This window comes from Bubalus kerabau, chromosome 3 (genome assembly GCF_029407905.1).
Source record: "Bubalus kerabau isolate K-KA32 ecotype Philippines breed swamp buffalo chromosome 3, PCC_UOA_SB_1v2, whole genome shotgun sequence".
NCBI classification, from domain to species: Eukaryota; Metazoa; Chordata; class Mammalia; order Artiodactyla; family Bovidae; genus Bubalus; species Bubalus kerabau.
The window spans coordinates 14,533,254-14,547,009 of NC_073626.1; the positions used below are offsets into that span (position 1 = coordinate 14,533,254).

Sequence of the window (13,756 nt, forward strand, 5' to 3'; positions counted from 1 at the left end):
GCTTCCACATCCATTTGCCATGAAGTGATGGGACCAGATGTCATGATCTTCATTTTATGAATGTTGAATTTTTTTTCAGGCAAGAAAAAGAAATTTGTTAGAGGGTAAACGAGAGGGTGATTGGCCCTTAATGAGAAGAATGTTGAGTTTTAAGCCAGCTTTCACTCTCCTCTTTCACTTTCATCAAGAGGCTCTTTAGTTCCTCTTCGCTTTCTGGCATAAAGGTGGTGTCATCTGCACACCTGAGGTTATTGATATTTCTCCTGGCAATCTTGATTCCAGATTGAGTTTCATCCAGCCCGGCATTTCACATGATGTACTCTGCATATAAGTTAAATAAGCAGGGTGACAATATACAGCCTCGACATTCTCCTTTCCCAATTTGGAACCAGTCTGTTGTTCCATGGCCGCTTCTAACTTGCTTCTTGACCTTCATACAGGTTTCTCAGAAGGCAGGTAAGGTAGTCTGGTATTCCCATCTGTTTAAGAATTTTCCACAGTCTGTTGTGATCCATATAGTCAAGGCTTTCGCATAAACCTTCACATAGTAAACAAAGCACAAGTAAATGTTTTTCTAGTATGCTCTTGCTTTTTCTAAGATCCAACAGATGTTGGCAATTTGATCTCTGGTTCTTGTCTTTTCTAAATTCAATTTGTACATCGGGAAGTCCTCTGTTCATGTACTAATGAAGCCTAGCTTGAAGGATTTTGAGCATTATCTTGCTAGCAGTGAAATGAGCACAATCGTGCGGTAGTTTGAACATTCTTTGGCATTGCCCTTCTTTGGGATTGGAATGAAAAATGGCCTTTTCTAGTCCTGTGACCACTGCTGAGTTTTCCAAATTTGCTGGCGTATTGAGTGCAGCACTTTCACAGCATCATCTTTCAGGATTTGAAATAGCTCAACTGGAATTCCATCACCTCCACTAGCTTTGTTCATAGTGATGCTTCCTAAGGTCCACTTGACTTCACATTCCAGGATGTCCTGGCTCTAGGTGAGTGGTCACAGCATTGTAGTTATCTGGGTCATGAAGAATCTTTTTTGTACGGTTCTTCTGTGTATTCTTCCCACCTCTTCTTTTTTTTTTTTCTTTTCTTTTTTTTTTTTTTGAGGATAAAAAGGAGCTATTTATTTGTTAATGAAAAGAAAAATAGGTGAAAGATATAAACAGATATTTTACCAAGAAGACATACAGATGGCAAATAAACCATGTGGAAAAAGAAAAATCAACATCATAATTCTTTGCTGCTGCTGCTAAGTTGCTTCAGTCATGTCTGACTCTGTGTGACCCCAGAGATGGCAGCCCACCAGGCTCCCCATCCCTGGGATTCTCCAGGCAAGAACACTGGAGTGGGTTGCCATTTCCTTCTCCAACGCATGAAAGTGAAAAGTGAAAGTGAAGTCGTTCAGTCGTGTCCGACTCTTTGCAACCCCATGGACTGCAGCCTACCAGGCTCCTCCATCCATGGGATTTTCCAGGCAAGAGTACTGGAGTGGGGTGCCATTGCCCTCTCCGCCACCTCTTCTTAATATCTTCCGCTTGTGTTAGGTCCATACCATTTCTGTCCTTTATTGTGCCCATCTTTGCATGAAATGTTTCTTTGGTATCTGATTTTCTTGAAGAGATCTCTAGTCTTTCCAATTCTGTTGTTTTCTTCTTTGCATTGTTCATTTAAGAAGGCTTTCTTATCTCTCCTTTGCCTTTCACTTATCTTCTTTTCTCAGCTATTTGTAAGGCCTCCTCAGACAACCATTTTGCCTTGTTGCACTTCTTTTTCTTGAAGATGGTTATGGTCACTGCCTCCTGTACAGTTACGAACCTCTATCCATAGTTCTTCAGGCACTTAATCAGATCTAATCCCTTGAATCTATTTGTCACTTCCACTGTATAATCACAAAGGGTTTGATTTAGGTCATACCTAAAAACTAGGAACTCTACGGTGATAGAAACAGTCCCCATCTTCTATGGGTCCTAAATCGAAATGTTTTTCTATGGGTAAATGTTCTCGGGGGGAGAAGGTATGAATTGCTCTTCAATGTGTTTTCCTTTTATTACTGAGTAAAGCCTCATAGTACCAAAAATGTGTCCCAGGACCTAGCACTGTCTGACACAGACAATCTATAAGCCCAGATTCCATAGTCTTGACTTTATTCTATAATGAATAGTTGATTCTGGGTGGGTCACTTAGGGGACCAGTGGTCCCCACTTGCCTAGGACTCAGGGGTTGGCAGAGTCCCTGCAAAGCAGAGGGACGATAAACTCTCCTCTCACCACCAAAGTTCTTCTCTCAGAAATGAAGACACTTAAAATACAGTGAAACCCAGACATAAATCACGTTGCAAGTTCAAGGATTTCATTGTAAGATGGATTATTCCACATACTCCATGCCAATGGTGATATATACCATTTTTGCTAGTTTACAAGATTACGCATTTTGGTCTTGTACCTCAAAATATTCCTGTTGGAGGCAGACTCTGACAGATGTTAGGCACCTACCTTTTTCCCCTCCATCCACTAAGATTCCTTTCAGGACACTAAGAAGGGTTGCTAGAAGATTGAAAGAAGTGTTAGTCACTCAGTCGTGTCCGACTCTTTGCGACCCCATGGACTGTAGCCCACCAGGCTCCTCTGTGCATGGGATTCTCCAGGCAAGAATATTGGAGTGGGTTGCCATTCCCTTTGCCAGGGGATCTTGCTGATCCAGGGATCAAAACCAGATCTCCTGCATTGCAGGCAGATTCTTTATCATCTGAGCCACCAGGGAAGTCCCAGAAGGTTACCTGGTTAAATTGGGGTGAGTTTCCTACCCTGGCCCAAATGTGCTACTTCTTAACTTCCACTGTCTCACATCAGGACTAGAGCTTAGGCTCTGAGCAGCACAGGGCCACCCTGGACTCTTTAAGGGACAAGAACATCATTTCACATTTCATTGTCCAAAGAGAAACACCAGCATGGAAAGATGCCATGGCCAGCAGCCTTCCTGGGACCACTGTGAATTCCAATCTTAGCTCAACCATGAAGTCTGTGACTATGGGGCAATTAGCAACCATCTTCCTGACTGTTTTCTCATCTATAACAGGAAGTTAATCCTATCTGCACTTAGGGGGATGAAGATCAGAAATCCAACCAAAAACCAAAACCACCCAAGCACTTGACATATAGTATAGATGGAGCACATCATGCTCAAATTTTAAGCAAGACAGACCTTTAAGTTTGTACACATTTCTTCACACACACACACACATGCAAAATGCACACACATGCTTCAGAATGGCAAGATGCTACTGACACAATATGCAATGTTTTTCAGAAATATTTCCTTTATATAGAAATACAGTATTCATTTAGTAAGAAACTAACTTTTTACCATCATCTTATTTGAACAAATTCTCTCCTCCCAAGGGTTTTGATTGAAAATACATCATAGCATGTTTCATTATCATTATTATTTTCCATAACATTTAATACCACATTTCCTTCTCCCACGTAGAATATCACCTAGAAGTTTCCCAAAGGAGCCACAGCACATTCATTACAAAGACAGGAAAGAAAAGAAAACCATTTTACATCTCTGCTTTCAGGCAGGATGATTCAACTCAAACAATGTCAAATTTAATCAGCTATGAAACTGAAAAATGGAAACCAGCCCAAGTGAACACCATGGCCATGATCATGAACACTCCCAAGATGTGAGGGAAGAGGAGAGAAATGTCTGCCTCTTCTTCCCAAACTTCAATGTAACTTTATTTTTTAAAAAATTATAAAAAGGTATCCTCCTGCCTTCATAGTGTGAAATTTGGGTGTTTTCTCAGGACCATGTGTGGGCAAGTGGAAGGCATGTACTTGTGCAATGGGGAACTATAACCCCTCTGAGACCTCTTTGTACCTGGACAGGAGACTTTCTAATTTTCAATCTTGGCTCATTGCAGAAGAAAGAAGGGTTACATCCCTCGGGGGCGGGGGAAGAAAACACAGCCTCCTTCAGGGCACATGCCTGACTTCAAGTCCATACAGGTGTCCGTTCACGTTGGTGATCTTGGCACAACGAGTTTTCAGTATTCTACAGACCTCCCTTCACACGGTCCCTCCCCAGAAGTCTTCTGAGTGTAGTTAATGTGTTTGAGAACAGAAATGTCACAAGTCAAAGGATTGGGGGCTTCCCAAGGCACAGCCATCTTGGGTGTATTCTGGAAGACAAGTCATCTCAGCTTCCCCTTCTCACTTTGGGAGCAGACACTCAGGTTCCCAATATTCAGATTTCAGGGGCTGGAGATCATGCCAGAAAAACAAAGACCCAGATGCCCAGAATGCACTGTCTCTGCAAGTTCTGGCACTTTCTCCACATACCTCCATGCCACTAAAATGTCCTATAAAATATGAAATCAACTGGGCATGGCTGATTTAATGGTACAAAAAGGCTTTATAAAAATACTCCCTGCACTTAAAAAACAAAAACAAGAAAAAAATGCATGTAAACATCGCCTCTAAGTCACTGGAGAACTCTGGAGTCTTTATCTTGTCTGTCCAATGATTTGCAGTCTTAAGTGTTCAGCGTTTTTTTTTTTTTTTTTTGGTGGAGGTATCAATCCATTTTTTTATTAACAGAGTTCAGAGTCTGAGGCCACCTTTGATTATGAGCTTGTGGTTTGATTGGCAGGAATAGAATGATCAGGAGACTGATGATGTGTAAGTAAAAGTACATAGACCTAGGAAGAAACATACACATATTTCAAATGAGAATATACAAGGGAAATGTCACATGAAGCAATTACATCATCCTTTGGCACTGGCGGACCTAACCGCCCTCAGGCTTGCCTTGATCTACTCCACAGATAAGTCCCTACAGTGGCTGAGCGGGCCAAGGATGGACCAAAACCTCAGAGCTGGGCAGAGCAAATGAACTAGCCCATCTGCAGACAGACACGTGGTAATATCCCACTGATGTTATAAGCAGATCAAGAGCATTAACCCCACAGCTAGAAACTCACCATATTACAAGTATAAGGATGCATGGAATGCAAATTCAAGCCCTACCCTATGTTCCCCTAACACAAAAGCAACTGACACTTTAGCCAATGTGCTCCACTAAGTGTCAGGGGTTCTTGTAGACATTATGAGCCCAAAGAGTCCAGATTTTAAAAGCCTACCCCATGACTCAATTTCATCCAAACTAGAACACGTTTTGCTTTTGAGGTCTGTGGACTTACAGCCTAAGTGTGGTACTGGGCACAGTGTGGATGTTCAATAAATCTGTACACATCAATGAATGAAGTAATAATGAACAGCTTTTATATGATTGCTGTATATCCATTTGGAAAAACTGAACTTTCAGTTTCTCCAATGCTTTTTGAAGAGCAGAAGAAAATAATGTTAAGGGGCAGGAGACCCACGACTGATTTACATCTCATCCTCCAGCTTCTGTGATCATAAGGTCGGATCAACAGAATAGTCAAGAGCTCCAGCAGAAGCAAGCATACTTTTTCTTCTTTCAATAACTATGTATTGTGCTCAGTCATCTTTGTGACCCCCTGGACTGTAGCCCACCAGGCTCCTCTGTCCATGGAATTTTTCAGGTGAGAATACTGGAGTGGGTTGCCATTTCCTCCTCCAGGGGATCTTCCCGACCCAGGGATCAAACCTGCATCTCCTACATCACGGGATACTTTACCACTGAGCCACCTGGGAAGCCCACCTAGAATGCAGGAAGGAGTAAACTGGGATCTATAAAAAGACAAAGACTCCACCCCTTCTTTTGGGAATGGAAAAGACCAGTACAGACAGAATAGTAGCAATTTAGCCAGCAGAGGGGTAAAGAGCCACAGGTGAGTGGTCATCTGATTTACTATTTAAACCAGGACATTATTGAGAGTGAAAAATAGTTCAACAAGGAAACACACTGGCTCTGCAAGTATAAACTGGGATTCTCATAGGCACATCCAAAGCATAAGGGATTCCAACTTTCAAAATTTGCTCTCCTAAAACAGACTTTGTTTTTGCCTTTTGCCTGAATCATTTACATGTGGTCAAATCTACCCTAAAGCAGTTATGTTAGATTACAATCAAATATTCTGGAAGTCATGGGGTTGAAATTTCCTTTTCAACCTCCCAGGAAGGTTTAGTAACCTATTCTGACATTCCATACTTCTCTCCAGTGTTAAAGAACCCTTCATCTTTTTTACTATGGAAGAACTCAGTTAACATTTATATAGTGTTCTAGCACTAAACCAGGTGTGCAGATATACAGATGAATAGGGCACAGTTCTCAAGGAGCTTGCAATCTACAGAAACTCCTACACAAATTCTAACATTCTTATACACTGAATTTAGAAAGCGTTAAAGACAACTAGTCTAGTTAAAGACAACTTAGGAGATTTTGCTTTTGAAAATGATTTCAGAGAAGGGTTCTGCTCCTAGACTAAATATTTCTGTCTTCCTTGAATACATATGTTGAAACCCCAACTTCCAGTGTGATGGTATTAGAAGTAGTAGCCTTAGGGAGGTGATTTGGTTTAGAAGAGGCCATGAGGGTGGGGTCCCCATGATGGTATTAGTGTGTTTATTAGAAAACAATGGGAAATCAGAGTGTGAGCTGTCTCTGTATCCTTCTCACTGTCCCTCAACCCATCTTTTTCGCTGTCCCTGTCTCCATCAGTCTCTCTCTCTGCTATGTGAGGACACAGCAAGAAGGCAGACTTCTGCAAGCCAGAAAGAGCTCTCATTGGAAACCAAATCTGCTGGCACCTTGATCTTGACCTTCCCAACTTCCACCACTGTAAAGGGAAAAAAGTCTGTTGTTTTAAGTCACCTAGTCTATAGTATTTAGTCATAGAAGCCTGAACTAAGACAATTTCATTCTTTTTTTTTTCTTCTATTGGATTATAGTTGATTTACAATGTGTTAGTTTCAAATGTGTGAAAAAGTGATTCAGTTATACATATATTCATTCTTATTCTGTCCTTATATAGATTATCACAGAATATTGAGTAGAGTTCCTTGGGCCATACAGTAGGTCCTTGTTGGTTACCTATCTTATATATAGTAGTATGTGGACGTTAACCCCAAGCCCCTGATTTATCCTCCATACCCCCACATTTCCCCTTTGGTAACCATAAGTTTGTTTTCAATATCTGTAAGTCTGTTTCAACTTCATAATAAGTCCATAAGTTCATTTGTATCATTTTTTAAAAATCAGATTCCACATGTGGGTGATATGGTATTTGCCTTTGGCTTATTTCACTTAGTATAATGATCTGTAGGTCCATCCATGTTGCTGCAAATGGCATTATTCCATTCTTTTTATGGTTGAGTAATGTGCTTAGTCGCTTGTCATGTCTGACTCTTTGCAACCCCGTGGACTCTAGCCCACCAGGCTCCTCTGTCCGTGGGGATTCTCCAGGCACGAACACTGGAGTGGGTTGCCATGCCCTCCTCCAGGGGATCCAGTGTATATATATATATGGACCACATCTTCCTTATCCATTCATCTGTTGATGGATGTTTATGTTGCTTCCATATCTTGGCTATTGTCAAGTGCTGCAATACACATTAGGGTTCCCTCTTCTGCAATTTTTTGGGAAGAGTTTCAGAAGGATTGTTGTTAACTCCTCTCTAAATGTTTGACAGAATTTGCCTATGAAGTCATCTGGTCTTGAACTTTTATTTGTTGGAAGATTTTTAGTCCCTGTTTCAATTTCAGTGCTAGAAATTGAACAGGTCTGTTTTCTTTCTTCCTGGTTCAGTCTTAGAAGGTTGCACCTTTCTAAGAATTTAGCCATTTCTTCTAGGTTGTCCATTTTATTGGCATATAGTTGTTTGTAGTAGTCTTTTAAGATCCTTTATATTTCTGTGGTGTCAGTTTAACTTCTTTTTCATTCCTGATTTTATTGATTTGAGTTCTCTCCCTTTTATTCTTGATGAGTCTGGCTAACATTTATCAATCTTGTTTACATTCTTAAAGAAAAAGCTTTTAGTTTTTTTCCATTATTCATCTCTATTTCTGCTCTGATCTTATTTCTTTCCTTCTACTAACTTTGAATTTTGTCTGTCATCTTTCTTTCCTTTGCTTTAGGCCTGAGGATCATAGCTTCTCATGTCTGCCCTCTAGTGGCTGACGTTGGTCCTGAGGTTTGCGCAGGTTTCTTTGTGGGTGGAGCTGGGTCTTGTCATTCAGGTGGTCAGGATCTTGTCAGTTCAGTTGTGTTCGACACTCTGCGACCCCATGGACTGCAGCATGCCAGGCTTCCGTGTCCATCACCAACTCCCAGGGCTTGCTCAAACTCCTGTCCATCGAGTCAGTGATACCATTCAACTCATCATTGGATGGCATCCTCTGTCATCCCCTTCTCTTCCGGCCTTCAATCTTTCCCAGCATCAGGCTCTTACCCAGTCAGTCAGTTCTTCGCATCACGTGGCCAAAGTATTGGCGCTTCAGCTTCAACATCAGTCCTTCCAATGAATATTCAGGACTGATTTCCTCTAGGATGGATTGGTTGGACCTCCTTGCAGTCCAAGGGACTCTCAAGAGTCTTCTCCAACACCACAGTTCAAAAGCACCAATTCTTCAGTGCTCAGTTTTCTTTAGTCCAACTCTCACATCCATACATGACCACTGGAAAAACCATAGCTTTGACTACATGGACTTTTGTTGGCAAAATGATGTCTCTGCTTTTTAATATGCTGTATAGGTTAGTCATAGCTTTTCTTCCCAAGAGCAAGTATCTATCTTTTAATTTCATGGCTGCAGTCACCATCTGCAGTGATTTTGGAGCTGAAGAAATAAAGTCTGTCACTGTTTCCACTGTTTCCCCATCTATTTGCCATGAAGTAATGGGACCAGATGCCATGATCTTCATTTTTTGAATGTTGAGTTTTAAGCCAGCTTTTTCAGTCTCCCCTTTCACCTTCATCAAGAGGCTCTTTAGTTCCTCTTCACTTTCTGCCATAAGGGTGGTGTCATCTGCATATCTGAGGTTATTGATATTTCTCCCAGCAATCTAGATTCCAGCTTGTGGTTCATCCAGCCTGGTATTTCACATGATGTATTCTGCATATAAGTTAAATAAGCAGGGTGACAATATACAGTCTTGACATGCTCCTTTCCCAGTTGGGAACCAGTCCATTGTTCCATGTCTGGTTCTAACTGTTGCTTCTTGACCTGCATACAGGTTTCTCAGGAGGCAGGTAAAGTGGTCTGGCATTGGTTAGGATTGTGTCAAGGGGTGTGTTTAGAGGTGGCTATGTGACTGAGACTTCCCTGGTGGCTCAGACGGTAGAGAATCTGCCTGCAGTTCAGGAGACTGGGGTTCCATCCCTGGGTCGTGAAGATCCCCTGGACAAGGGAATGGCAACCCACTCCAGTATTCTTGCCTGGAGAATCCCATGGACAGAGGAGCCTATAACCTCCGTGGGCTACAGTCCATGGACTTGGAAAGAGTCGGACAACTGAGAGCCTAACATAAGGACCAGGTGACCTCAGTATGGCTGCTGACGGCTGGGGCGGTGTTCGTAGCCTGCTGACTGCCCTGTCTGAGGCATTCCAGCACTGGAGCTGTAAGTCATTGGTTAGAGCCAGGTCTTGATGCCAAAATGGCGACCTCTGGGAGAGGTCAGTATTCTCTGGGGGCTTCTGCCGCCACTGTCCTTACCCTTCCCCCGGCCCAGTGAGCCACAGCCAACCCCTGTCGCCACAGGAGAGCCTCTAGGACCCACAGGAGGTCCAGTCCCAGCTCCTATGGAGTTTACTAGCCTGGGCTGGCTCCCAGTGGCACAAAACCTTGTCTGTGCCCTCCAAGAGTGGACTCTGTCTCCCCCAGTCCCGTGGAGCTCCAGTCCTGTACTCAATCCCCACTGACCTTCAAGGCCAAATGCTCTGGGGACCCTCCTCGCAGGGCTGGACCTTCATGCTGGGGAGCATGATGTGGGGCTCAGCACTCGATCTTGTGAGGGAACCTCTGTGATATAATTACCTTCCAGCCTATGGGCTGCCCACCTGGTGGACATAGGATTTGACTGTGTTGTGAAAGCACCCCTCCTACCATCTCGTGTGGCTTCTTGTCTTTGTATCAGGTGGGGTAGATTCCAGTCTTTTCGGCCGATGGCTGTTCAGCACTTGGTTGTGATTTTGGTGATTTCCTGAGGGGAAGTGAGCGCAAATCCTTCTACTCTGCCATGTTTGTGGAGACACAAGTTCTTTTATAATACAGTCAAATGTTCACTTGGGGCTCACTTACAACTACAAGGGAAAAAATTAGACTAAAGCAGTATTTTTAGTCGCTACAGATTGAAAAGTGACGAGATAGAAAAACAAAGCCCGTCTGACACTTAAATGTCAATCAAGGAAGGGTATCCTGAGAAATGGATTTGCATACGACTGCCAGTCATCTCCAGCTACTGAAATTACCCCCTAGAGAGGAACAGATCTGGCCAGGCCCATCTCCATTAATTTCTTCTGCCAGATTCACAGAGTCTCCTACGAGTTTCTGAAAAAGAATTGTTTTAAAAAGATTCTGAAAATACTTTTGAGAGGCAATCTATAATAGTCATTGGCAACAGCTATGCAGCTGTTAATCTAATTTTAATTAATTTGAATTTTAAGTTTAAAACTGTTTCTCAGTCTTCAAAAGCTCGGTGGCCACATATGCTGGTGGCCACCCTACTGGATGGCATTTCAGTCACTGTAGAAACTTCTACTGGACAGAGCTGACCTAGGTAGGGAATTTAAATGGTATACATAAGTAACGAGGAAAACAACATACCACTTAGGCTGAATTACTTGAAACTGACAAAAGTGACAGAAATGTCAATTTCACTCTAAACAAAGGTTTGTGTGCGTTTTAAGTAGGTTGTTTTTAAAAAGAAATGGAAATCTCCTGAGAGTGATCTGGACTGATAATGATTTCTTTCCCTAAAGCTCCTGCCTACAAATAGAATTTGGCATGCTTAGCTGGTTAAATGCATGTGATCACAAACAAATCACTACTTGTGTGTGACTCCCAAGTGATAACATTCTTCCAAAGTATTTTCTCCTACAGAAATTTTTAGTGACTGCACTCCTCCTCTTGCTGTTTAAAAAAAAAAAAAAACAAACAAACTTTGCAAGTGAAACTTGGGTTTTGCTGTGTGACATCTGTTAAATTACTCACCCTCTCTGAGCCTCCATGGCCATAAATAATAAACAGGGATAGTGATACCTACCATTCTCTTCTCAGCTCACTGCTCTACCTTGGATTGGTTCTACAGTCTTCCCACACACGTTTCTCAGGGCTTCTTCCTATTACAATGGTGCTTCTCTGTGCTGCTCCCAGGGTTGGCAGCACAACCCACAGTGGTCCATCCGCCCCCCTCAGCATCCCTACACACTCTGTACCTGCTTCACACTCCCAGGGTGCAGCCTCCAGGAAAGAAAGCTCAATGCTGCTTTCTCCCGAGAGTCAGATTCTTGTTACATGCACCATGTACATGTTACATGGTACAAAATCTCCGGACCATTCACTCAAGGGTCTGATCTTCGTGGGTATTTATAAATCTGTCAATGATTTCCTATCACTTCTATCAAGCTATCTCCTCCACGGAAGTAGAAATGAGTTCTATCTTTTGTTCACCATCCCAGTCCCAGCTTCTAGAGCAGTGCCTAGCATGCCGTGCTGTGCTAAGTCGCTTCAGTTGTGTCTGTGCAACCCTATGGACTGCAGCCTGCCAGGCTCTTCGGTCCATGGGTTTCTCCAGGCAAAAATACTGAAGTGAGTTGCCATGCCCTTCTCCAGAGCATCGCTACGACCTAAGGATCGATTAAATGATATCGAGTTAAATACAGGCACTTCTGCTAATAATATGACACACATATTCCTGGAAAAAAAATATTGCATCTAGCAACATCATACGCTTAAAATGCCAGGGCTGGGGTGGGTATGTTTCGCCTCTCCCCAGTTTGTTTGTTTATCTGCATAGTGACTTAGATTTTCCGAACACTGGGGGAACCCTCAGCCCCAGGCATCTGACTTCGGAATGCAAATCAATGTGTCTCAATGCCTGTTTAAAAAAAAATAACCTGTTTAACATAATTCCTTGTTTATCTCACAGTTCCATTTTATAAAAGGTCATCTCCTCACTAGCAACTCTCTCCTCTTTCCTCTCTCCAAAGAAAACGGGGGAAAGAGCCCAGGGTTACCAGTTAGAAGCAGACACCTCAAAACCTATGAGAGTTTTTGTAACCTGAGCACTAACAAAGACAATTAGCACCCAAGCCCAAAACTTGGACAGCCCAGGAGGATAGCTGGACTGGGCTTAAAGGCTGCTTCAGAGAGTGTTAAAATGTACAAGATGATAAAGGGCAAATGCTGGCTGGAGGGCACTCAGATAAAGTGAAAGTGAAGTCGCTCGGTCGTGTCCAACTCTTTGCAACCCCGTGGACTGTAGACCACCAGGCTCCTCTGTCCATGGGATTCTCCAGGCAAGAATACTGGAGGGGGTTGCCATTTCCTTCTCCAGGGGATCTTCCCAACCCAGGGATCGAACCCAGGTCTTCCGCATTGCAGGCAGACACCCACCAGGAAGTACTCAGATAAGGGAAAAGAAAACAGAGCTGTGAGCAAGTGGGGCTGCTCAGAGGGAGGGGGCACAGGAGGCAAAACCAAGATGGTGCAGGCTTGGAGGGGGGGCACCTCTGGAAAGAGGGAGCCGAGCGCAGGTGGGATGGCTCATGGCTCCTACCTCTGTAGCAGCTGAACTGAGGGTTTTTTGGCTGAAGATTATAATTCTTTTCCCACTATTCCTGCATCCCTTGTCTAGAAAAGTCTGTATATAAACCAGTTTAACTTCCATGCTATCTGGACATTAATGCCTACGACCTAACTGGAATTACAGAAACAGACTTCAACCTGAAAAAAAAGAATCCTACATCTAGACACTGATACCTGGACTGAGCAGTGAGAGGATCTTTGGTCATTCCTAACCGGTGTGTCCAGTCTCTGATATACAATAAGCACGTTTGCATGTCTATTCCCAAGCCACTTTTCTGATTGTAGCTGTGGCCCAAACTTAACCTACAAAAGTCCCTGCAAATCAGTAAACGACGCAAGTCAGTATTTATCGAGTACAGACTACAACCTCAGACACTGGGCCGAGCCCTTTGCATGTCTGCCTCATTCAATCCTGACAAAGGTGTTTTGAGATGAATTCTATTCTTACCTTCATTTTACAGTTGACAAAACACAGGTAAAAGAGGTTAATAACTTGCCAGAGGTCACACAACCACTTCTCTGAGAGTAGAGAAATATGGCTAATTCAACAGAGGAGTGAGACAATAAAAGTAATCAAGAAGAGCTTTGCGGTTCAGCTGGAGGGCTGGTGTTTGAATACAAGGGCCTGACATCCTTTCCCTAAAGGCCTCGTCTGTGGGGTGAATCCAGCTCCTGCCTGCTTCTGTCCCTCCTGGGGTGCCCCAAGGCCTCCAAAAGAGCCTAACCCCAGGAAAAACAGGTAAGGGCAGTGAACTCACCCTCTGAGCTTGTAATCCAGACACATGCCTTCGGAATTCACTACCATAAGCATCCCTTACTTACTTTAGGAATGGTTCAAGGGCACTCTGCCCCATCTGCGTTACTGTCTGTTAGCATCTCCAGGCCAGACACTTCCTCCTAAAGCCTTCTCTAGACATTTTCGCATTGAAACCGCACATAGAAACTCAGTACTGGCTGATTCAGCTCACCAGCTCCTAAGTCAAACACAGAGGTTACCAGACAAGTTTTCTACAGAGC

General features: G+C 43.2%; 1 protein-coding gene across 4 annotated transcripts in view; it reads right to left on the reverse strand.

Moving 5' to 3' along the window:
- Positions 1–3,236: 3,236 nt before the first annotated feature.
- MBOAT1 (membrane bound O-acyltransferase domain containing 1) overlaps positions 3,237–13,756 on the reverse strand; it is a 112,668-nt gene continuing 102,148 nt past the window's right edge. For all 4 annotated transcript variants that reach the window (XM_055570746.1, XM_055570749.1, XM_055570747.1 and 1 more), the window contains exon 13: positions 3,237–4,708. In XM_055570746.1, coding sequence (XP_055426721.1) covers positions 4,585–4,708 — 124 coding nt within the window. In that variant the 3' untranslated portion in view covers positions 3,237–4,584. The remainder of the gene's footprint in view (positions 4,709–13,756) is intronic.